Consider the following 26,676-nt stretch of genomic DNA (forward strand, 5'->3'; position numbering starts at 1 on the left):
ATTGACTTCTACACTCATAGGTGCAATAAATTGTATCATCTCTAAAAAATTCAGACTGTTTTTAGTGCTTTTTAAGACTGAAAAATCGAGTTTAAGACTATTTCCAAAAGTCAAGTCTCTTCAGTAATAAAACTAAAAAATTTTGGTACCAAATGCTACAATAATAGTCTTGAGAACTAATTTTTAGAAATAAAATAGTCCGAAAATTTAATTTACTTCTAGACTTGTTGTCCAGTCCAGAAAATTGAGTTGTACACCAATTAAAACCTTGATACTTTTGGACTCTCTTTAGTCCTAGTAAGGTCCGTTCTAGCATTAAAAGTCAACTTTTATACTATTTTTAGTAGTAAAAAATGAGTTTCATGCACAATACAATCTTTGTCTTGATTTCCGGACTTTTTTTAGTTCTTGAATGCCAGTTTCAGACACTCAACCAGGATGACAGTCTGAGAAAGCGAATCATAAGACCATTCCTAGTAGTAAAAAGCAAGCTTTTAGACTATTCAGTACAAATTTGGACTTTCACAAGTCTTGAATGTTCAGTTTTAAACTATAAAACGATTTTTTAAATGGAAATTTGGAGGACTGTATCTTCCTTAGGAAACGTTTTTCAGAAAAATGAAATAATGCAAGTCAACTTATTTTTTGATTAGCTATCAAATGGTGAATTAATGGCCATTAATTTGTTTATAGTAAGTGTCTTGGAAGTTGAAATATGTGGAATTGAGAGTCAGATCGACTGCATCAACAAATTCGTTCATTGGGATGTCTGTGTATTGCTTAATGCTGTTCCAGTGTTTTCTAACTAAGTCTAGAACCAAATTGATGGGGATGTTTGTTAACATTGAGACCACGTCGAGTGACATAAGGGAGTAGTCGTTGGGGAACTAAATTTTTTTAATTTTTTCCTTAAAATCCCACGAATCTTTGAGGTAATGCTTTGAATTTTTGTGTACGATGTTTTGTAGGATAGGAGGGTTTTATAGAAATTTTCAAGAGTAGATTGGGTACACGAAACTAACCAGTGTAACCTGTGTTCTGCTCTAATCAAAAACGTACGCCACTGTTCCCTTTTGTACCTCAAAATAGAAAACACAGTGTACAATAATACGGAATAGTCTGCAATAAAGCTCGATCTCGTGCCGATACCGATTCTACCTTGCGTTTTCCGCTCGCAATCCATGACTTATTTTATTATTATTGTATTCTGGCGATTCAAATTCACGGGATAAACCGCCTGGTTTGGAACAATTTCTTTAAAATGCCGTTTTACTACCGAACGGATATGATAGCGAGCAAGCTCGAACGATATCAGTTTTCAAAACAATTTTAAACACAATTTATTTTCACTGGCGGAGAAATTCATAAAAGTTTATTGGCTTGAAGTCTGAAACAACAAAAAAGAATAAGAAAGTATTATATTTTTTTATTTTTTTTTTCTATACTATTATAGTATACTAACTAAAAAAATATTAAAGAAGAGGTAATTTATGTAAAGCTTCTCTCAGCAAAATGAATTGAAAACACATTAATAGAATGGCTTTCAAGATCGCCCAACTTAAATCAGTTAGGTTAGGTACACTACACTGTGTGAACATGGACTACTTCTTTTCGTTTAAATCAGTTGGATCTTTTATGGAAATATTTAAAAGAGAGCAAAGTTTATGGAAATAAACCGCATAATTTAAGATAGTTAAGGCTACATAGGTGCTAGATATTTTCTGTTTTGTTATATGGGCTTGGACCACAACTGATGTCTCCTGGACGGAACACATCACCAACATGGAAGTCATGCAGAGATTAGAGAAAGAGAAGAAAGTCGTCTTTACAGTAAAAAAGTGGAAGCTGGAGTACTTTGGCCACATACCAAGACATGAAAAATACCGCCTTCTACAGTTGGTTGTCCAGGGCAAGGTGGATAGCAAGAGAGGACCAGGGAGGAGACGACATTGTTGCACAACCTACGCCAGCGGTTTGGATTGTCATCTGTTGATCTGTTTAGATGCGCAGTAAACAATAAGGCAATGAGAGAAGAAGATATGAAAACCGCAGTGCAACAGTCAGACTCTCCAATATTCAGCATACAACGAGGCGTAAAACAAGATATTTTATCTTCCTTGATATTCAACATTTATGGTGAATACATTATAAGGAAGGCTTTGGACAGTTGAGAGGGTGACATAAGTTATGCTGATGACACCACACTTATAACAAAAGACAAACAAAAAATGACTGAAGTTTAACTGAAGAAATTAATTATCTGAGGAGAAAGCCATAACTGTCATGACAAAGCTGCATAAAATCTGGAAGGACCAACAAATACAACTAAAACAAAATGCAAATTTGTCGAAACTCTTGTTTTACCAATATATGGGACAGGAACATGGACTTTGAAAGTCACATACATTGCTAAACTGGACAGCTTTGAAATGTGTGTCTGGAGAAGGCATTGAAGAATCCCTTGGACTGCTCACAGAACCATCATCACCAATATTCTCAAGTTTTTTGGACATGTGAGGAGAAGAAAGGATGACAATTTGGCAAAACTTATAATACAAGGAAATAATGTCTAATGCCAAAAGCTAAATATTGCGTAAATAACTACTAAAAGTGTTTGATTTCCAATACCATCCATGCATTATTCACACATGCAACGTAACCTAATACTGATATGAACACTAAACAACAATACTAGAAGCAAATTCAACACAATTTATTAGCAAAAACAACTAATTTAAATAGAAACACTGGAACACATTAAACGTCATTAAGCTGGATGACGAGGTATATAGGACTTGCGAGTATAAGTCTGTTCGAACAACATTTGCTTGTAATCAGTTTCAATCTGACTGGTTTCTTCAATTCTCCTTTTAGCCAAATCCAAAATTATATTATAAACTGGGTCGTTTCTTCGGAAGCACTTTTCAAAATCTTCTTTGTTCAATTTGAAAATCCTCGTAGTCTCGATGGCAATAATGCTGGCAGTTCTCTTGTGGTCCTTCATCAGCACCGAAATTTCACCAAAGTAAGCGCCGTCATTCAAATGGCATATTTCTCTTCCCGAAGGTGCCAACACGGCCACAGTACCACATTCAATGAAATACATGCAATCACCGTACGAAGCGGACTGAATAATTAAATCGTTGGGAAGATAGATTTCTGGTATCAAAGATGCCACGATTAGCTTCACGGTTTTGGAAGAAATTTGCGAAAATATGGACACATGCTTAATTAACGATTTGCACAAGTAAACGTCGATTTCTTTTTTCAAATTTTCAGACAGAATAGTTCTAATGAAAGTTTCGTTGAAGAACACATTTCTATATTTGAATCTGTAATAGCAGATTAGTCTTTGTTTTAAATCTGGTGGTAGCTGTTTTGCTATCATGTACTCATTCAGCTCAGTCATAACTTCCTCGAACTTAACTCGTAACGTGCGCTGGGACAAAAACGTGTACAGAAGCACAATCCATATCACTGCAAGCAGAAGCTTCCCTAGTATATAATTGATTAGAGAGAAACTCAACTCTTCTGGAAGTGAATGTCTACGTAAATATGGAATGTCGATCAAAAATGTATATTGGGCACTCTTAAAAAAGGTTAGCACGTATTGTCTTGATGGATTTAAAGTCAAGAAATAACCTGTAAGGTAAGATTGATTTAAAGGTTTAAGAGTCGTGGCCAAGCGAAATCTAGGCACTCCAAAATGAAAACAAGTCATTACATGCATAATTAAAGAAATTAGACAGAAAAAACCCAACAAGAAAAAATTTGTATTGGATTTGATTCCAAAAAACATTGCCGTAGGTTTAATCAGCTTCATAAACGTGGTTATCCGTCTGAGTTTAAGAAGTGCCAAGCAAAGTACCACAGAAAAAATTATAGCATGAGATTTATACGTCAAAACTCTGGGAATAGAGGAAAATAAATCGCAAATAAAATGACCGTTGTTAAGGTATCTTAATGCAATTTTACTCTTGGATAGTTCAACATATTTCACACCTTGAACAGTAAAACCAATGAAAAACTGAAGCACGACATTACATAAGGACAACAAGTCTAGGTAAGTGGAAATTATTACTAGTTCCTTATCAAATTCATACGGGTCATAAACACCAATTCTAACAAAAGCAAAGTCATAAGTTTTGAAAAAAAGCAGAATTCCATAAAAAAAGAAGCACCACACCTCGTACAGTTGATTGAACTTACTCAGTGGATGAATGGTATGTTTGAATTGCGTGTAATGGCGTTCGTTCTCTTTTAGGATAGCCACCTCGCTCTTGAAGAACTCCACCGTGGTTGGGTGTGACGGACTCACCATGATAAAACGGTGCAGGCTTAGTAGTAGTTTTGTCCATTTGGAGGCTCCAATCGGTGTCGGTGGGTAGTTTATGTCTAGATCGGTACTGTTCGGTAAATATTCCATCTGTGACAACAGCGGAGATGATTTAATAATTTTTTAAATCAAATTGACTTAACGTTGGTTGCTATGGAATCTATTTGAGTTATTAATGGCACACAAGTAGCTGTTAGTGGGTGTTCATTTTGTTTGAATTTTTTTTGTAGTTTGAAATTAATTTAATCCACTTTATGCAAAAAATGTTTTGTGGATGAATATGGTAACGAGGAATGTAGCTGTTTTAAGAGTATCCCGAAAAAGATCATTTTAGACTATTCAATTTCTTATATACTTTTGAACAATTTTATGTCCAAAGTAAATTGGATAGTCTTCTTCTTCTTCTTATTCATATTTAAGATCTCGAGATCTGTTAGTTTTGCAGGTTCCTCTGGATCACTTCCTGGGGTGGAGCTGTCCTTCCATCTATTAGGTGGTCTTCCGGGTTCCTCTTTTTCCTTATGGTTTCCGTTCAAGTGCGATGCGTGGCAGTCTTCCCTCTTCCATTCTTCTCACGCGAGCGTACCAATATCGTTTTCTTTGTCTCCCCCATCTTACGATGACTTGCACCCCACATTGTTCCCTAATGTCAGTGTTCCTAATTCGGTCTATTCTTGTTTTTTTCCATTATAGTCCTGAGTGTTTTCATTTCGCCACTCGAAGCATTCTTTTCGTTTTGTTGGTTTCTATTCCGTATGTCATGATTGGCCTGATACAAGTCTTATAGATTCTGACCTTTCTATCCTTTCGCATGTATTCGTTCTGCCTTAAGCAGCCCGACATGGCAGACGCTTTGTTGAGCTGGCTTCTTAGGTCGTTCACTGGGTCGTGATAACTCGACAGATCCATACCCAGATATTTGAATTGTGAGACTTGCTCGATGATTTTGTCCTGAACTACCAGCTTACATCTTACGGGAAGAAGCAAAGATTATGCTTTTCGTTTTTTCTATAGATATGGTCATGTTCATTGCTTGGCTGACTCTGTAGATCGTCCTCCGTTTCCGCGAGAATAGCTGCATCATCGGCGTAGCATACCATGCTGATTCTTTTATCCTCTCCCATTCGGTATCCCAAATTTGATAGTGTCTTACAGTAAATTGGCCCAAAAATTGATTAGGATAGAAAAATGGACGAAAAATAGAACCGGTTCTATTTTTCAGACAATTTCTAAGCTCGGCGCATGCATATGAGCATGAGCCGACAGAAAACAAACAATTTCCTAACCTTCAATAAAATTCGGTTTGATTTTAGTAGAGAACAGCACACAGGAAGTACTTACTGAAGCAAACAGGAGTATGAAACTCATTTGATTTAGATCATCCATGACTTTTTTTAATTAATTAAAAACAATAAACATAACTTCAAATCAAATCTCATAATTTTCTGCTAACGTCAATACAAATTAATGACATAAAGAAGACATTTTTCTATCAAATTGTATCCAATATAGGATCATATTATATCTTAGCTGAATACATTTTGACAGGAACCAATATTTGCTGCAAGTTGGTTTGGGTCTATTGTTTCAGATTTTGTATAAGAAATTGGATAGCCTAAAACGCCTTAACTAAGGCAGTTGAAATCAAACTGATTCAGGCAAGGTTGTGTATTTTTGCCACTCCTCTTCAACATGTATTCAGAGAAAATTTTTAGCAAAGCCCTCTAATAAGAAGAGGGTGAAATACGAATTAACATTCCACTGAACAATTTGCGCTATGCGGACGATACAGTACTTCTTGCCGAAAACATGGCTAAGCTTTAATATGTTGAATAACGTCATCACATCTAGACGAGAATATGGTCTAACACTCAACATTAAGAAGACCAAATACATGATTGTTACCAAAACTGTGGAAGGCGAATAGCTCGAAAGAGTCAAAAGCTATGACTACTTAGGAACAAGTGTCCTCTGTTATGTAGACTATTGTTCAGAAACTACTTCCGGTCGTTCTGTATGGTGTGGAGGCTTGGACTCTGAACGTATATTACGATGTGAACATACCGTAAGAGGATATTGAGAATATGATGGACAGAACATGTTACAAACGTAGATGTCCTAAGAAGAACGGAGAAGGGCGTGGAGATTCTACGTGAAGTTAAAAAGAGAAAACTCTCGGAAATATCTCGGACATGTTCTTCTTTCTCTTCCATTTTCTGTCCACTCCTGAACAAAGGCCTCTTTCATTTGTTTCCATGCTGCCCTGTCTTTTGCTCTATCTTCCTCCCGCTATTCTATTCACATTATCCAACCATCTCCTCTGTAGCTTCCCCACACTCCTCTTTGCTTGAAGCTTTGATACCCATCTGTCCACATTTAGTCTGGCAACATGTCCAACCCATTGCCACTTAAGCTCTGCGACTCGCTTTATTATGTCCACTACCTCGGGTCAAAGGTATGAGATTCTACAACTCATAATCCAGGGAGAAATCGTGGGGCGAGGTCTGTTAGAAGAAGAAGAATAATTTGGCTTAGGAACTTAAGTGAATGATTCAACGTCTTCCAACCGATTCAAAGCCGCAGTTTCCAAAGTAAGAATAACAATGATGATAACCAACCTGCAACATGGAGTTGGTACATGAAGAAGAAGATAATCTGAGAACATTTCTAGAAGTCAGCTGCGAAAAACCTACTTCCGTAACTCTAACCATGTCCAACTACTTTTATTATGCTAAGTTTCCCGATCTATACAGGGTGGTCCAGTTTTAAATGTCAATAATTCACCAATCCATAGCAAATTAAAAAATAAGTTGACATTCATTATGTCATTTTCCTGAAAAGTGTTTCTTAAGGAAAATAAAGTCCTTCAAATTTCTGTTTAAAAAATCGTTTTTTTTTTGTCATAACTGTCAGACCGTTGGAGCAATATTGATCAAATTTGGAACAAGCACTTTATTACACGTTATTACGGTCAAAGACCCAAAACTAACCCAACCCAACTTAAAAATTGTCTTGGAAACGGAAGATTCACTTGAGAAGTTTAAAAAATATTATTGTAGCCAGTTTTCATAGTTTCCAGACAAACTAAAAGACTTTAGTTTTGAAAATTGAATTAGAAAAGGTAAAAATTTCAGAAGCTTAAAAGTTGTGTTTGTAACCAGTTTTCATGCAAATCGAGAGACTTTAATACTAAAAATTGACTTAAAGACATAAAAACTACTTTTTCAAGAACTTGTTACTACAAATTCATACATTTAAACCTTAAAAATTGACTTGAACCCCAAAATGTAACTGAACTAATGAAAAGTGACATCAGAAGCTTAAAATTTGCATTTGAAGTAAGTTTTCATAATTTGAAGACAAATTTCAATATTTTAGTCTTGAAAATAGTCTTAGATGCAGGACATTAACATTAGATTCATGAAAATTGTCTTGAAAACGAACTTTTCGTGCTTCTTAATTTGCTTTTAATTTTCTTCGAATTCTGGACTATTTTTAGTGCTTCAAAACTGCTTTCAGCTTGGAAAATCGAGTTTCAAGACTATCTTCACCAAGTTATTGACATAGCAAACTTAAAAAACAATTTTTACATTCTTCATAGACTTAAAATAGCATTCCAAGCTTTGTCACTATTAAATCGACTTCTAGACACCTCAGTGCTAAAAATTCGGGTATTTCTTAATAAACTAGACTGTTTTTAGTGTTTTAAGGCTGTTTTCAGTCGCTCAAATCGAGTTTGAAGACTATCTTTACAAAGTTTTTGACTTATCAGGCCTAAAAGCCAGTGTGTCCACTGACCCCATAGTCTGGAAAATGTTATTTCAAGCTTCTTCACTATTAAATTGACTTCTACACTCATAAGTGCAAAAAATTGTAACACCTCTAAGAAATTCACACTGTTTTTAGTGCTTTTTAAGACTGAAAAATCGAGTTTAAAACTATTTCCAAAAGTCAAGTTTCTTCAGTAATAAAAGTAAAAAATGTTGGTACCAAATGCTACAATAATAGTCTTGAGAACTAATTTTTAGAAATAAAATTGTCCGAAAACTTAATTTACTTCTAAACTTGTTGTCCAGTCCAGAAAATTGAGTTGTACACCAATTAAAGTCTTGAAAATATACTTTTGGACTCTCTTTAGTCCTAGTAAAGTCAGTTCTAGCATTAAAAGTCAACGTTTATATTATTTTTAGTAGTAAAAAATGAGTTTCATGCACAATACAATCTTTGTCTTGATTTTCGGACTTTTTTTAGTTCTTGAATGCCAGTTTCAGACACTCAACCAGGATGGCAGTCTGAGAAAGCGAATCATAAGACCATTCCTAGTAGTAAAAAAGTTTTTAGACCATTCAGTACAAATTTGGACTTTCACAAGTCTTGGATGTTCAGTTTTAAACTATAAAACGATTTTTTAAATTGAAAGTTGGAGGACTGTATCTTCCTTAGGAAACGTTTTTCAGAAAAATGACACAATGCAAGTCAACTTATTTTTTGATTGGCTATCAAATAGTGAATTATTGACACTGGACCACCCTGTATGTATTGAAATGCAGTTTTACGTTAAGTGGGATGAGTCCATTGTCATTCTCGATGTCACTATAACAGTCTTCAGATATGTTAATCTTATGTACGATTTTCTTCACAAGAATGGTTTTACAACACTGCTAGCTCATGATGGTCGTGATTAAGAACCAAAACAACATCCTTATTTTATTCTAGAAGACTTTCGTCGAATATAAGCTAAATAATTTATTTTCAATTCACCAATTTGGAAGGAGCAAATTGCTTCTGAAACTGTTGGATATATTTCAGGGCGCGAACAAATAAAAATAACTTTAGATGAAATATAACGTCTCGCAAGTGGAATCAAATAGCAAATAAAATAAAACAAGAACGGGAAATCTAACACTGAAGCTGCGCCGCTCTCGCTTCGTAGCTTAATGGCCGGATCCCGGAAATTGTGAGCACATATATCTCGGGTCAGATTTATGAAAGTGCTTTTCTTCGTAGCACAGACGCAAACGCTATCTGTATACATATACAGGGTGTCCGTTTTTGGAGCTTTGTAAGATGTCGTTTAAAAAATTACACAATTCCTACTACTTCCGGAATTGTCTGGAAAAACGTTTTTAATTTTTCTGGACTTATTTGAAGAAACAAATAAATAATATAAAATAAAACCGCCCCCCACCTGTCTGGGAGTTAGTTAAAATTGAATGAATTAAAAACCTAAAATTGTTTTTTTTTAATCTCTCTCTCTGTACACATATACTCAGGTTTAATTTATTGATAAACTTTTGATGAAACCTACCTGAGTATGTATGTACGTTGTGTTTGGCAGGCCCTAATTGGAAAACTTCTTTAATATAAAAATTTCAATTACCTTCAGGAACGATACCGGCTCAAAGGTCTTCTGTCCGGTTATTTCTCAGCTTTAAGGGCGGTATAATCAACGTCCGATTAAATTTAAAGTAGAGAGACTTTGCGTTGTGCATAATTTGGAAGAGTATGATACACACTTTTTAATTTGCTGGAGAAGGTTTGTTAACGATTTAAAAAAATAATAATTAAATGGGTACAAAAAATACAAATTATTCATAATTCGAATAAAGGAATTACTACATAAACCACCAAAAATTCGAATTTGACCAAGAGACTAACTAACCATCAGTCATTAAACGTTTTAATGTCCAAATGTAAAACTGGGCCGTTATAAATCTTTCCGGCCCCAAATTATATTTGTACGAAAACATGTTTTATGTTTTTCCATTTCCTGCAAAATGGATCCGATCCATATTTTATGAGATGGCTGACGAACGAAATTTATCACCCAATAAAGTTATATTTACCGGGATAATAGACTTTTTATTTCGCGCTACAAAAGCGAACGAAAGTGCGGGATCGGAATATAAATTGCATTTTTTCCGAGTTTGTTTTCAAGCGGCAATTAAATTTAACCCACATTTCAGAAAATTTAATCGAACAGAGTGAGAGTGTTTATACAGGATGGTCCAGTTATCAAGTGTCATTAATTCACCATCCGATAGACCATCAAAAAGTAACTTGACATGTATTAAGTCATTTTTCCTCAGGAAGATAGAGTCATCCAGTTAGATAGTTGGAGCAATTTTGATCAAATTTGGAACAAATACTCATAAAATGAATTCTCATTATGTGATGTGACTGACTTTTGTCAAAAATTCATTTTCTCGCTCTACGAAATTATTACAAAAGATCTTCCAGGACACTCTGTATATTACGCGACGTTTCACACATATTTATTTATAAACATAATTATATACAGAGTGTCCTAAGCAAGTAAAAGCTTGGTCCACTTGTACTTTTATCTGTAGCAACAGCATTTCACACAGAGAAATGCGTCTTTTTGTAATTGAACCCCCTGTACAAATTTGAACAGTTTTTTTACGGTTTTAAGTAGCAGATTGCATTGCTGTTTTTCTATCAAAGTTAGTTTTTAGAAATTTCCGGCACTTCTAAAATAATTCTAGTCTCTGACTTTTCTCTCTTTCTGAATTTCTCAAATATGTCTCTGGAGAACTGGAAAATTTGAAAAAGTGCAATTTTTTATAATTTTTGGCAATCTTTCTTTTTTTGTCATCATAAAACGTTTTATATGCTTATTACTCACTAGTTTTGAATAGATACTAACATCCATTAGCTACCCGTGAGAAAAGAGACATTACTCATAACTTTATGAATGCAATTCAATACTTTATCAGTGCATTTTTGATATTTATAACATTTGGTTATTGTGTATTTCTGACTTAATTTTAGTCTATTTTTAAATACAAAACACTCTTTAAATCCAGTAAAATCAGTATAAATAATACCAAACGTGTTTTATAACTTTATGATTGAAATTTTGACAGTTATGACATTTGGCTGTCAGTTACAGTTTTGACCTAGACCTAGAAACTGTCAAATTCAATCTCATAGAGGTACCAAACAACGAAACATACTTGAAAAATAACAAAATTAGTTTGACTTTGGTTGAAAGTAATTTATACCTTTATCAGTGCATTTTTGACATTTACAACATTTGGTAGTGTGTTTTTGACTTAATTTTAATTAAATTTTTAATTATGACAACCGTCAAAAAGCCTTCCATAAAGCTGTAAAAGCACAAAATACTCTTAAAATCCAGTAAAATCAATATAAACAGTATCAAACGTATTTTATAGATTTATGATAGAAATTTTGACAGTTATGACGTTTGGCTGTCCGTTACAGTTTTGACCTAGACCTATAAACTGTCAAATTCAATCCCATAGAGGTACCAAACAGAAAAACTTACTTGAAAAATAACGAAATCAGTTTGACTTTGGTTGGATGCAATTTATACCTTTATCAGTGCATTTTTGACATTTATAACATTTGTTAGTGTGTTTCTGACTGAAATTTAGTCTATTTTTTAATATGACAACCGTCAAAATCCTCACTAAAACTGGAAACTGTCAAATTCAATCCCATAAAGGTACCAAACAATAAAACTTACTTGAAAAATAACGAAATCAGTTTGACTTTGGTGGAATGCATTTTTGACATTTATTACAATTGGTTTTGTGTTTTTAGCTTAATTTTAACTTATTTTTAAATATGACAACTGTCAAAAACCTCTCCATAAAGCTATAAAAACACATAACACTGTTAAAATCCAGTAAAATCAGTGTAAACAGTGCCAAACGTATTGTATAGCTTGATGGTTGAAATTTTGACAGTTATGACATTTGACTGTCAGTTACAGTTTTGACCTAAACCGGAAAACTGTCAAATTCAATCCTATAGAGATACCAAACAAAAAAACTTACTTGAAAAATAACGAAATCAATTTGACTTTGGTGGAATGCATTTTTGACATTTATTACAATTGGTTTTGTGTTTTTAGCTTAATTTTAACTTATTTTTAAATATGACAACTGTCAAAAACCTCTTCATAAAGCTATAAAAACACATAACACTGTTAAAATCCAGTAAAATCAGTGTAAACCAATGAGTAAAAAGAACAAGTATCAGGAGGTAACAATAATACAAATTATAACCCGTTTGTGCATTAAGCGAGGGGGACGGAAGTTGATTGCGCATTCGCCTACTGCGCAGTTGAATTGACGCAAAGTCATTGAAAGTTTGGAGTTTCAAACCCGCAAAAATTTGTTGTTTGTATTTGTTGTAGTATAGTGTTAGTTTGTTTTGTTTGTTTGTGGTTCTTTAACAGTTGAGTTTTGCAAATTTAAATTAAGTTGTACAGTGGACAATAATAATAGTGTCTTATAGTGCCAACCGGAAGTTGACGGCCGCCATATTACTCCCCCCGCCTCCCCCTTGTTTCTGTCCCCCTCTTTGATTGCTATTGCTCCTTCCTGCTATGTTTACATTTTTTTTATTCATTGGTGTAAACAGTGCCAAACGTATTGTATAGCATTATGGTTGAAATTTTGACAGTTCTGACATTTGGCTGTCAGTTACAGTTTTGACCTAAACCTGAAAACTGTCAAATTCAATCCTATAGAGGTACCAAACAACGAAACATACTTGAAATATGACGAAATCAATTTGACTTTTGTTGAATGCAATTTATACCTTTATCAGTGCATTTTTGACATTTATAACATTTGGTAGTGTGTTTCTGACTGAATTTTAGTCTATTTTTAAATATGACAACTGTCAAAAACCTCTTCATAAAGCTATAAAAACACATAACACTGTTAAAATCCAGTAAAATCAGTGTAAACAGTGCCAAACGTATCGTATAGCTTGATGGTTGAAATTTTGACAGTTATGACATTTGGCTGTCAGTTACAGTTTTGACCTAAACCTGGACACTGTCAAATTCAATCCCATAGAGGTACAAAACAATGAAACGTACTTAAAAATTAACAAAATCAGTGTGACTGAATTTACTTTAATTTTTGCTATAGCTGTCAAATTGTCCAGTACTCAACTGAAGAATAGCAGATGACGACGATTGTCACTTTGACAGGAGATGATATTTTAGTTTATGTGTGATGGCGCAATGAGTTATTTTTATTCTTAGTGAATACTTACCACAGTCGTAGCAAAAATATAGTATTCTACACGCATGTAATGGCTATTACTCACTCAATGATTTACGATACACGCAAGCTTCATTTTCGTGAGTAATACCTATCATTACATGCTCATTGAATAATATGCTACATGATGGTTGACAAAAATTGTCAAGAAATCAAAATGAAGGTGACTTTTTCTTCCATCCTAGATTGTGCAAATTAACAAAACTGAAAAAATATTGATAGTTATAATCTTTAGTTTATTTAACGACAGCAAAAGAACATTGCTATTAAAGTCATACAGATTTTTATTTCCTCCCCACTTTCAATTAATTTACCAATCTCACCCTCGAGTCAAAATAAACAGACAAACTTTCCGTCCCCAAAAGAAAAACGTGCAGCTCGCAAAAACCCAAGTCGCTCACTTTTACGTTCAGGTAAATTACATCTCATGAAAGCCAAACCTTTTCAAAGGTAAATTAATCCTGTCACAAGCAGAAAGACAGACCGGAATCATGAGTTTATTAATAGATGGCGTATGCCGAGTGAACACGGTCGATTTGTACAAGAGAACGTCAGTTCCATTCTCTCAATTTTTAAACTCATTTCGATTATGCCGCCTGTACGATCCCGGAAAGAACCACAGACTCTTGATTTGTTTTCGCTTGTCTTTTTCCCCTAAAATTGAGTTGTTTATATCCAGATTTATGCTTTTACAATGCATCTGTGTTTACGGTCATCAATTAGGAAGGAACCAAAAATTCCGACCAATATAAAACATAAAAGTTTCGCTCCTGCCCAAAAAAAAACTCGAACCGGAAAGTCAGCATTACGATCGTGATTCAAAATGGACGGTTTTTCGTGACTGCTTTGGATCAAGCACATTAATCATTATTAGACGAATCGGGGTGGAACGTTTTATATCGCTCCAGAATCATAATTTCTACTTAGCGAAGACAGGAGGCTGGGCCGAAAGTTTCCTTCCTGAGAAATATTATATCGGTCGATAAAAAGCCGCCATCGCTGCGGTTCGTTTCTGTTTTTTTTTTCTTGACTGTAGCTTTTTGTTTTGTGTTGCAATATCACAGAGGTTTGCTGGTATTTGAACCGTTTATCTGGTTAATTAGCAGACAGATTTTCAAATTAAACTGCGTGTAGAAATGTAACGCGGTTAGGTCACCTGACTGTTTTTAAGCTTAAAACTGCATTTTTAAGTTTATGTTATGCCTGCTTTATACCTCTCAATTAACAATTAAACTAAACTTTCATTTAAACTAAAATTAATTTATCAAAGCTGAAAGTGAACTTACAAGCGAGCCCATTTATACTTTCAATTTACACTAAACTAAAATAATTTTAAATTAAAGTTAAACCAACTTTATTAAAGTTCGGCTTAATTCGTTTAAATTCGTTGACTTTCGGAACTATCACTGTCATACTTGTCATCACTCATGATGTAAATTGCTGTCTTCTGTCAGTCTGTGAAGCATCATAATCCTAACAAATGTTGGTTCCTGGTGTGTATATTTTTTTGATTCATTAAATTCTTGCAAAAATTTAAAAAATGGAAGGCCACTAAAAATTACTAAAAAACGAAGAAGGCAACGTAGATACGGAGTGCGGCCTATAAACAGATGTAGGAAAGAGTTGGGAATGTACACAAGTTTGTAAAAGCCACGATTAATCAAGATCGTGAATACTTCTATAACTATTCCCGCATGTCTCCTGAAATGTTTGCATACTTACTAAAGTTGGTGAAGCCTAGGCTTACAAAATTAAAAACTACAAAAACGCCAATATCTGCAGGTCAGAAACTAATAATAACTTTGCAGTAAGTTGAATACTAGTATGCTAATCTTCTACAACTAATTTAATTAATAAAAAATAAAATAAATAATTTATTTTTAGCACTATTTTGTTTTTATAGCTTTTGTTAGTTTTGTCATATAAGTATGGATATTGCGATACGTAGTCTATTAGACTTGAATCGTCTAATAGACGTTTTTCTAATTATTAATTTTTAGTATAAACCTAAACAAGATTTCTTAGTTTAAATATTAATTTTAGTGGGAATTTAAATTTAATTTAATTCTTAAATGGGAGGTATAAAGCAGGCATTACCGTTTTTTAAATTAAATTGACATTCTTAAAGTTATGTGAGTATTTTTGAAGTTTAAAATTACATTATTAAAATCACGTGACTGGTTTTAAGGTTAAAATAACTTTTTTCAGTTCACGTGACGGTTTTTAAGTATACAGGGTGGGCCATAAGTAATGGGACATAGAGCTACAGCATATTCCTGACATCAAAATAATACGATTTAGCTGAATTGTCCTATACCGAAAGTTAATATTAAGAAAGATACAGGGTGTGAAAGTTGAAATTTTATTTTAGCTTTTTTGTCATATCTTCACGGTCTTTTGATATAAATTACTGAAAGTTGGTATAAAGGGGTTTTGGCAGACGTAAAATACGATGCTTTCATTTGTTTTGTAGTAGCTGATAGGGGGCGCTAGCGGTAACCATCTCCGTCCCTTCAAGAGGCTCAAACTTTTTTTTACGGAACTGAAACGGCCATATGACTTCAAAATATGATTCTAAGATGTTTTCTACGTAAAAAAGGTATACTTGTTGTAAGTCTTAAAAGTCGACCGTTTTCGAGTTATTTAATTTTTCATTACTTATGGTCCACCCTGTATAATGACATTTTGAACGTCACGTAACCGTTTTTAAGGGTACAATTACATTCTTAAAGTCACGTGACTGTTTTTAAGTTTAAAATGAGATTTTAAACCTCACGTGACCGTTTTTAAGGCTACAATAATATCCTTAAAGTCACCTGACTGTTTTTAAGCTTAAAATAGCATTACTAAGGTTATGTGCCGTTTTTAAAATTAAAATGACATTCCTAAAGTTATGTTAGTATTTTTGAAGTTTAAAATGACATTATTAAAATCACGTGACTGGTTTTAAGGTTAAAATAACTTTTTTCAGTTTACGTGACGGTTTTTAAGTATATAATGACATTTTGAACGTCACGTAACCGTTTTTAAGGGTACAATTACATTCTTAAAGTCACGTGACTGTTTTCAAGTTTAAAATGGCATTCTTAAGGTCACGTGACTGTTTTTAAGTTTAAAATGACATTCTAAACGTCGCTTGACCGTATTTAATGTTACAATGGCATCCTTAAGGTCACCTGACTGTTTTTAAGTTTAAAATAGCATTACTAACGTTATGTGACCGTTTTTAAAATTAAAATGGCATTCTCACAGTTATGTGAGTACTATTTTTGAAGTTTAAAATGACATTATTAAGATCACGTGACTGTTTTTAAGGTTAAAATAACTTTTTTTAGTTCACGTGACGGTTTTTAGGGGTGCAATTACATTTATAAAGTCACGTGACTGTTTTCAAGTTTAAAATGGCATTCTTAAGGTCACGTGACTGTTTTTAAGTTTAAAATGACATTCTAAACGTCGCTTGACCGTATTTAATGTTACAATGGCATCCTTAAAGTCACCTGACTGTTTTTAAGTTTAAAACGGCATTTTTAAGTTTATGTGACCGTTTTTAAAATTAAATTGACATTCTTAAAGTCACGTGAGTGCTTTTAAGGTTAAAATAACTATTTTAAGTTCACGTGACGGTTTTTAAGTTTGTAATGACATTTTGAACGTCACGTAACCGTTTTTAGGGTTACAATTACATTTTACGTTTTTAAGGATAAAATGGTACTATTAAGGTCACGTGACTGTTTTTAAGTTTAAATGACCGGTTATGTGACCGTTTTTAAAATTAAAATGACATTCCTAAAGTTATGTGAGTATTTTTGAAGTTTAAAATGACATTATTAAGATCAGGTGACTGTTTTTAAGGTTAAAATAACTTCCGGTCAAACTTACTCGTAATTGTAAAAACTCAACATGTTTTCCCAAAAATCCAAGGGTCTCAGCCCTTTCCCAGCCATATGATGCGTCATACAAAAAACTTTCATATACAGTAAAAGTTGTAACTTATTAAGGCCCATGCATGGTAAAAATTTCGTTCAGTTTTCGAGATATTCACAAAAATACCCGAAAAAAATTGATCAACTTTGTCGCCTTCTAGCGGACAAACGGTGCAACCTAGCGCTGTCAGCTCAACGTCACGTGACAGCCCCATTCATTGGCTAATTATGTAACCGAAGTGTAAAATAACCGAGTTATGTACGGTTGAATGGAACAATGCACGAAAAATTAGCATTTTTGAGGATTTTTGATTTGACTGCCGCCATATTGATACTCCCTTAACAAAACGGTTTTCTAAACTAATTTTTTTCTGGGAAACTCGAATTTGCTGTCAGTTTGGTTCTAGCTGGTACCATTTTTGCAATAACATTGAAAGTATAATTTGTGGAGCAGTTCCCAAAAAATCAGGTGGCAACTTAATTCCCTGTCTAGTAAACTGCATCACGTGACATTTTCCAGAGTTTACTTGTCGAAATTGCGTATATACGCACTTTTAAGCAACACCCTGTATCAGCAATTAAAACAGTCATTTAACATTGGGCAAATTTGTTCATGTGACCACTAGGACAAGTCTCATAGTTTTTGTATACGGGATGACCAACCAAAAACCCATCAAAAACAACAAAGTTGTTGTTTTTAAACTGAATTTCTATTGATAAACCTGATGATTTCCGTAACTGACGAAACGTTGTTTGTTGAAGTTTATCCTAACCTAATCTAAGTGGAAGTCGTAAAAATGAAACTTAGTGTAATAAGTCCTAGTTATGTGAAATCTAAAGTAAACTGGCTTGAAATGACCAAATCTGACCAAAATTAAGTTAAACATTCAAAATAACGGTCAATAATGTCAAAATTTCGAATTATTTGTCAATTTTAGGGTATTCTAATTGAACTTAATTCAACCTAAGTGAAGATCGTAAGAAATAACCGTAAAACTCTTAATTTTGTGAAATTTACAATAAAAAGAAAATAAGTTGACCTAAAACGATTAAATTTACCCAAATCACCGGTATAATGTCATAAAATTAAAAAGTTTAAAAAAGTTCAAATTAACGATTGCAAATTCAAATTAACGGTCAATAATGTCAAATTTACGTACGCTTTGGCAATTTTGCAACCTATGACGTCATCGTAATTTTCCATAATTTTCCTTTTTTACAGAGTTTTTTTTTTTAATTTAATTCAATGGCGTGCATATAAAGTTACATTATTTTCGGTTAACCACTGTTTTAAAGGTGTGTTGTGTGTTCATTTTGTATAGACTAAATGTTAGGTTAACTATATTAAATGTTAATTAAAATCCCAATTAATTATTATAAATAGATGCTGCTAGTGCCTTAAAAAGCCTTTAATTGTTGTATTATAAAGCTATTATTTGCCAAAAACTGCTTTGGTGCACTTTTAACTAAAAAACTAGTCTGCAATTTGAACACCCTGTATAATGGTTATTTTTGGGAGTACGAGAAGGTTAAACAACTCAAAAGAACCGTATTAAACTACTCTTTCCAGTGATGTAACTCGTAAAAATGTAAGTTGAAAATTTCATACTGCGTGACCAAAACAAGGAAACCAATATCATTTTTGTGCCCACTCTGTATACAGACAACTGCATGGAAGTTTTAGCGTTTCGTAGGTCGCTTTATTGGTTCATTTAGAAACTTTTTGATGCCATGCATTTTTTTTCTAACTCTCACCGTTTTGGAGATATTTGCCAAAAACTGAAGTATGGTTTGGTAGTAATTTTTATAAAAACTTTTTTTTTGGTAAATATGTCATAACAATGAAGTAATTATATTTTTTTCCACGAGCGTGCGCGAATAATAACATTCCCGCACTAGAGTGGAAAAAATAAATTATATTAATTTATGTATCATATTCCAAATTGTTATTCCATATAATAATTGTTCATTTATTATTAATATTAGTAAGAGGTAGATTAGAAGTAATGCATTACATCAATAACCCATTTATGGTAATCAAGTTTTTAGGTTGTAATCATGTTTTATTTTTGTACTTAATATTTTTAATGTGCGGTTACTATTTAGTTACATACATATAAATATGTATAAAAGAACAACATTGTTAAAGTCACTATTACTAAAAATTACTTTTTCAATTTTAATTTATCATTTCTTTTCAATTGTAAAAGCTATTTTCACCAAACTCTCATAATAACGAAGTTAGAGGGACTTGTCAAACATTCAAAATTTGACAATTACAGGAAAACAAAAGACTATAACAAATATGAAAACAATAAGTGCAGTGTCGTCTGCATATTGTAATATGTAGACCGTTTTGTCAATTTGGAAGAAACTCATAATTTTTCTTTGAAACAACTGAATGAATATTTCGCAATTTCTAAATTTTCAGTTTGAAAAAAACAAAAGTTTCAAAATACAATCTGCCAAATTGCGTTTTTCCTTTATTTTCTAGTCCAGTACAAATGACCACTTACAAATATTAACCCAGCATATTTAACAATGTTCTCATTTTTTATTAAAGGAAATCCCAACAGTAATACAATTATGGATTTTTATCAAAATCCGTGGTTTCAAATAGATGGAGCTCCTCTTTATTTTACAAGGGTCATTACAGTTTTCCTTGACAGATGTAGAGGCAGATTTGGGCCCTAACTTGACCACCTTAGTCACTCGATCTCTCCCCAAATGATTTCTTTCTTTGGGGTTATCTCAAGTCAAAAGTCTACAGCAATGTTCCAATCAAAATGATGCAAAATAGCACACGATCTGAAAATTTATATTATTATTTTGCAAATCGTTTTTATTGAACGTGGGATAGACTAATGTTGTAATTTCTTTCTAAAATTGAGTAAAGCAAATATCAAAAATTAAAGGCTTTATGAATCTCAATCTACTTTTGCTCAAAAAAATGGTCATATGTGATGGTCTGATCATAGCAAAAATACTTATAACTGTATGTGTTGGTCATGAAATTCTAAAAAAGACAATAAAAAAAACTAAACCATACATTACCAATTTCAAAACAAAATTTCCAGTTTATCTACCCATTTACTATATGTAACTCACCTTTTTTTGTGCAAGTCGTTTTGTTTGCTATATTTTTGTTACATAAAATCAATGGACACAATTATATTTACTACTTCTTGAAGTATTAATAGTCGTTTGGAAACTGTAACTTAATTTCATCTGCGACCCACACAGAAGTTCCGAATTAAGAAAAAGGGATAACTCGAGATGATTCACCCCAACGTAAAGAGGTCCGAGGGTGTGAAATCAGATGTACTAGTCCAGCTGGAAAATCTATACATTTATAAATTTTCCTTTAATGCTATGACAGTTATCTGTAGTTCAATATAGATTAAGCTGCGTAACGTATATACAAATTAGTTGGACAATTTCTTTTCATTATCGAGAGTTTTCTTTAGGCAGCAATAAAATCAAAACCGACAACTGAAATTTATTGTATCGCTATAAGGAAAAAACGTCTTCGTGCTGAGATTTAGCATGGTAAGAAAAATCCTTGGAGAACTTATTGGCCGATGCGTTTTAATTTCCATTCCTTGTGAGTGACATTTATTGGCTGCGAAAGTTATTAAATTTACGAGTTATTGTGCCATTTGCATATCGATTAGTTTTTCGCCCCCTCACTCTTATAAGGTCGAACAATGAAAAGCTCTCCACTTTTAATACATAAGACATTTTCAGCATCCGAGAATTAAAATATTTACATCTCATCTCTTCTGATTACATTTCCAATTCCGAAATTAATTTTCCCCGGCCAAAATGCAAAATCACGAGCGATCTCGCCGCTCTAAAAACGAAATTATTTTCTCCGGAGTTTACTTTGTGTCTCCGAAATACTCAATCATTCATGGAAATGACGGATTTTAATGTTACAAAAGTTTTAATTCACCGAACTGAGGCGGGACGCCATTAGAAAACTGAAAAGTTCAGGACCGTCTTTCACTCAAAATGTTTACCAATCTAGTAGAAAAGGTTGTGATATTGCACATGAGCTAAAAGATTATTTTAATCCAAGAATACAAATATTTGAAGTCTGAATAAAAATGGGACAAAATTGTATAAGTGAATTTGTTAAGAACCAATTAAACGTCATTTATTGACCTTTTTTGTTATTTTTTTAAATATTTTTTTTTGTATTTTTTTTTTTTGGTTTTTTATTCATCAAATTTTGATAGTCACATAAGACCAGGAATGTAAAATTTCCGGAAAATTAAATTTATGGAAATTTTTCCAGAAAAATTAGAAAATCTGAAAATTCAAAAATAATTCGTTTTTTTTACATTTTTCTACTAGTAACTTGAAGGTATTTAGGTAGTTGAGGTTAATTTTAAAAATAAAAAATTTTCTGAAAAAAATCATTTTTTGATAATTCTAGTTTTTAATTTTTCAATGTCAAACGGTGCGTGGTACCAAAAAAGTGTATAGACGGTAAAAGTTGCAAACGTTCTTAGAGAGATATTGAGCAAAAACTGCAAAAAACGTAAGTCAACTTTGACGCCCTCTAGAGGCTAAACGGGGCAACTTAGCCGTGCCAGCTCAACGTCACGTGATAGCTCCATTCATTAGCTTTCTTTTGCTATAAGAAGGTTTTAAACTGGGTGTTTCAAATAAGCGAGTTATTGACGATTTTCTGGAAAAGTGCACCAAAATTTCGCTCAAATTGGGAATTTCTGCTCTCGAGGAGAGTGGTCAAAGTAAGGCTACTAGAGCAAAAACAATTGAATATCGATACAAACATTTTACATCAAGTAGGCCTAGAATTTGACGTAGATTCCAAAAATCGAATAAAAAATTATAAGTTTGGTTTGTTGCTCAAATTTGGGACAGGGATGTTAAAAATTCAATGAATCACCATGTAAACTACTTCATTGTGTATTGACAATAACTGGATTATTTTGACAATTATAGGGTGGTTCAATATACCAATTTGTAGCTCTTGAAATGGTCTTTTGACCACCTTGTATAGCGTTTTTACCTAAAATGTCGAATAACTCAGTTATTTACTGTTAAAACTGAGTAATTTGTTTACATGACAGTTTTCTGTGACAACCAATAACTCTGTTATTTTGACAGTTACAGGGTGGTTTAATATACCAATTTGTAACTCTTGAAATTGTCTTTTGATCATGTGTTATCCAAAACGGAGAACATATAGAACATCCGTTAAAGTTTGTTAAGTGTGAGTTTTACTGGTGACACTCCCATGGGAGGAAAATACTTTCAGTCCCTCAGGAGCCTAATTCTTGAAACCAGAGAGAACAGAATTCCCAAGAGAAGTGTTGACAGAATGTGACAGAAAAAACTGACACTGGCTGGTTCCTGTCACATTCTACAGAGCTTGCTCTTGATAACTCCCTTCCCTCAATTCGAGAATACGCACCCTGGTGGCACTTTCACTCCCTAGGTAGTGAAAGTGGCTCTACTACGTGTAATTTCACTTATATCGATCAATGTCTTTTGTTGTGGAACACCCTGTATAAAAAGAAGGATAAGAGAAGAGACTAAAAACAGAGTAGAAAACTAAAATAAAAAAATGCAAGGAAAGCACAAAAGAGTAGAATAAACAAAGCAAAGGAGAAAAATATACATACATATACGGAGAAAAAAGAAATAAAACAGATATCAGAGAAAAAAGAGAAGGAAACGAGGACAAACCAGGAGAATCAAAGAAAAGAACAAAAGAGAACACAAAAAAAGAAACAAAAGCTGAAGAAAAGAACAAAATTTGGATTCATCAGAAAAAATTATCAATTTTTGCCAAGTTACTCAATCGAATAACATTTTGTTTATCAAAATTCCATTATTATAAGTAATATACGAATTTTATGTTCTAGTAAAAATCAAAGGATTTGTAATTATTGCTGAAATATAAGCTTTTCATGTTACAATTTTGAAAATCTCAAACTTGAAGACGGCCCTGAAGTCGATGATGAATGTTAATGTAACAAAGTTTTAATTCCAGAAGTGGAAACGGTATGTCTTCGGCAATATCTTTACATTTCCATTTAAATGTATTCGAGGTCCGCAGCTGAAAGTGGAATTACTCCGGGTTTTTATAACTCCGCCGAGAACAGTATCAGAAGTTAATTTGTGGTAAAATCTGAGATGCTGTCTTCTTTTTAATGACTAAGTGTCCTCTTTCAGTAAATTTGTCTTAATAAATGTGTTTTTTATTAATTTTTAATTATTTTAGCTAGCCGGTTTTAACTAAAAGTACAGAAAAATTGAGGCCAATTAATAATAGAGTAGGATCGAACCCCAAAAACCGCACCGAACCAATTATCCACTAAAAGAGATGTCGTCTAATTGAGAATAATTCTGGAGTACGATACCGGGTTGTCAATACTAGTTATATATCGATTGGAGGGCGAGCATTTGTCATAGTGTGGCGGTTGGTCGGCGGCCGGTCGTGGTCAGCGGCGGCCCCCGGGGGGGAGGCGTCGGGGGGGACGGGAAGAGAACGTAAAGGGGGAGCTCCTGATCAATACTCAGGTCTACCACCGGAGTGCCAACAAAGCAACTATAACAGATTCTGGGCTATTGTTCATCAGGAGATAAAATGAGAAAATGAATTTTGCGCTCTAGAGCGAGAGGGGAAACGACCAGTGGCGTGCCTCATTCCTTTACAATTCACCGATGAAATATTAACGTGTTAGATTGGGTGGGTGTTTTGTGTTTTTCGAAGGGGGCGGATAACCTGTTTTTACTCCGAACAAAGCAAAGTAATTAATGAGATATGATTTAAGATTCGTATTATTAATAAACTATAATGTATGGTTCATTTTTTTTCCCGTGGCGGTTACGTCATCAAGTGCTCCGCCATATTGAAATTTACGCACGTCGTTTATTACAAGCTAGGCTATCCATCTTTTTAATCACCTGTTTGGACGTTGCCGTATTGACAAATTCCTCCTTTAAACCTCACAATATGTATCTTTCATTAAGCAATTAGAAATGAAAATGAGAAAACGTTATTGTTTTGAAAAAAAAACATTCTAAGAATCTCACATGTTTTGTATGCAATAAATGCTTTTTTTTCGAAATCTATATAATTCATCGGTCCGTTTATTATTGCAACCAACCAACAACCAGGTTCACATCTGCTCGTGGAAGATGTGCCAACATAGAGCATAGTCCCAACTGACAGTCGGTTAAAAACTACAAACAGAAGAAATAAAAAGTTAATTTAGGGTTGTTTAAGTTTATTAATTAGTGTTGTTATTCTGAGACTTTCGTAAAATTTAAGATTTTTCTTCACTAAACTGGAAAACTTGCAACACTTGGTGGTAGACAAAGGCGGAAAGTTCCAATCAAACTTTGGCTTGGGAACAACAACCACATTCAATTTAAATTACCTGGAAAGAACATCACAGATAGGTGCATTCAAATGAGTCATTAACAGCCTAATACCAACGTTTCAAGAATTATTATTCCATAAAATTTGCAAGAAAGGAAAGGCAATGTGTGTATCCTGGGGACTATTAAATCCTAAAGCAGTGTTTTAACTTTTAACAGAATTGTTGGTGTTTTAAGAACTTGCTTCTTGGTTTTGTGATATAGATTGCTTATTTATTTCGTTTTGTAAACTTACTCAGCATTAAATACATATCAATTTGGTTTTGTTGTGTGATTTATTTAACATGTTTTTTCAATTTCAGTTCAATTTATTGTACCTAAGAGCAGGTAGGTACCTCAGTTAAAGAAATTATCAAATTTTATGATTGTTTATGAAGAAAACTAGACTTCTTAGATAAAAAAGAAACTTAAGTGAACTTTTTAAAGATTTTATTTGTATATTTCATAATGTGTAAATAATACAATTAAAATAGTAATTTAACCTACTATCTGATGTAAAAGTATTTAACAGTAGCACCATCTGTTTCTAGCCTTATAGTCAGAGAAGATACGGCAAAATTTATAAGGGCTAATTCTGCAAAATAATGGCATTTGATCAAATTTATGTATTAACTTGTATCTTTCTAATATTACCTGAAACTTATTAGAAATTTGTTTTTTCAACACTCTGCATATGGATTTTGATAACACCATTATAACCATAGCTTCAAACACCTTTTGTTCAGAGTCTTTTAGAGCTATTGATAATGGGACTTTTTAAATTTGGACCCTTTCAAAGCATGATAAGCAAACTCCAGATTAGGCAAATAAAGGTACCTGAAACATAAGCTATTTAGTATTAGCAGCTTATTAATACCTCTACCAGAGTCCTTTTTATAGTATTAGGTAAATCACCTTGTCAGCTTCTGCTAAATACACCTTTACTCTATATCCATGTTTCTTCGAGAACCACTGGCTTGAATTAACTTGGTTTTTGCAGTGTTTTTGTAAAAATTCTTCTTGGGAGTAAGTAAATATATGGGCTATTTCATTGTGACAGTGTTTTCTATGAGAAAAGGCATTCTTTTCTGTTCCACAAACTCTAGTTCCTTCAGAATGTTTCACTGGGCCCCTTGATACTTGTAAAGTGTATTAAGAAGGTGGAATTTTCAAAACTGACTACCGAAACACACACATTATCTAGTCTCACACGTAGTATCGCAGTTAAATCAAAATACTCCTTAAAATATTGTAAAATTTACATCAAAAATAAAAAATGTCTCTTTGTTTACTTTTTGTCAACAATGGCGACCGATTTTCCGAGCCTTGTCGTCCTGATTCATTGCCGACGTCAAAATTCTATCGCGCTCGGAACGCATGTAATAGACAAGAAAGGCAAATGATGACGTAACCGCCACGGGAAAATAAATGGACCATAGTATTCAAACGTAACGTTAAAATTGTTCTCTTATAGAAAAAATATGAAGACATCCAACAGTACCAAAATATGTTCGATGAGTGGGTCAACAAAACAGTTCACCAGCTACCTCATTTTACTAAACGAAGATTTAATATAGTTGAATCAATTAATTATCACGTGACCGTCTAGCTAAATAGTGTTCTACAAACATGAAAATAACAAACACATAACATAATCCTCAATCAGATCGATTACATACTCATCAACAAACGTTATGGGACATCGGTAAAGAGAATATGCACCTATCCGGGCACCGATGTGCCCTCAGACCATGTTGTCTTGATGGCGGTAATCGAAATCAAAATGATGACAATCAAAACCCATGTACCACAGTGAAAGATAGATTACGCAAGACTTAAAGATGAAGAAACAAAGTTACCAAAAATCTCAATGAGAAAATATTGACAACCATAGATTCACAGACGGGCTGCCATGACCAATGTTGCGAAAGCAGAATTGGGACAT

The 26,676-nt window shown here is 33.4% G+C and overlaps 1 protein-coding gene and 2 long non-coding RNA genes across 3 annotated transcripts in view; all 3 read right to left on the reverse strand.

The window, feature by feature from the left end:
- The window catches only part of LOC145724813 (uncharacterized), a 118,668-nt gene that overhangs the window by 74,059 nt on the left and 17,933 nt on the right, over positions 1 to 26,676 (reverse strand). The window lies entirely within an intron of this gene.
- Positions 2,692 to 4,484, reverse strand: LOC145724596 (potassium/sodium hyperpolarization-activated cyclic nucleotide-gated channel 4-like). The gene has a single exon (XM_081972946.1). The coding sequence runs from the start codon at positions 4,424 to 4,426 to the stop codon at positions 2,768 to 2,770; it is 1,659 nt and encodes a 552-aa protein (XP_081829072.1). The 5' UTR covers positions 4,427 to 4,484; the 3' UTR covers positions 2,692 to 2,767.
- On the reverse strand, positions 25,170 to 26,142 carry LOC145725360 (uncharacterized). The gene is made up of 3 exons (XR_014177246.1): positions 25,647 to 26,142; positions 25,386 to 25,568; positions 25,170 to 25,326 (listed from the first exon to the last, which is right to left on the reverse strand). It is a non-coding gene; the product is annotated as an uncharacterized LOC145725360 (long non-coding RNA).

The sequence above is a fragment of the Ips typographus genome, linkage group LG2, assembly GCF_016097725.1.
Source record: "Ips typographus isolate SLU linkage group LG2, UJ_Ityp_2.0, whole genome shotgun sequence".
Taxonomy (NCBI): domain Eukaryota; kingdom Metazoa; phylum Arthropoda; class Insecta; order Coleoptera; family Curculionidae; genus Ips; species Ips typographus.

What these genes read in the sequence shown, in the direction of transcription:
- LOC145724596 (XM_081972946.1), bottom strand. Translation starts at nt 4,426, where the DNA reads ATGGAATATTTACCGAACAGTACCGATCTAGACATAAACTACCCACCG.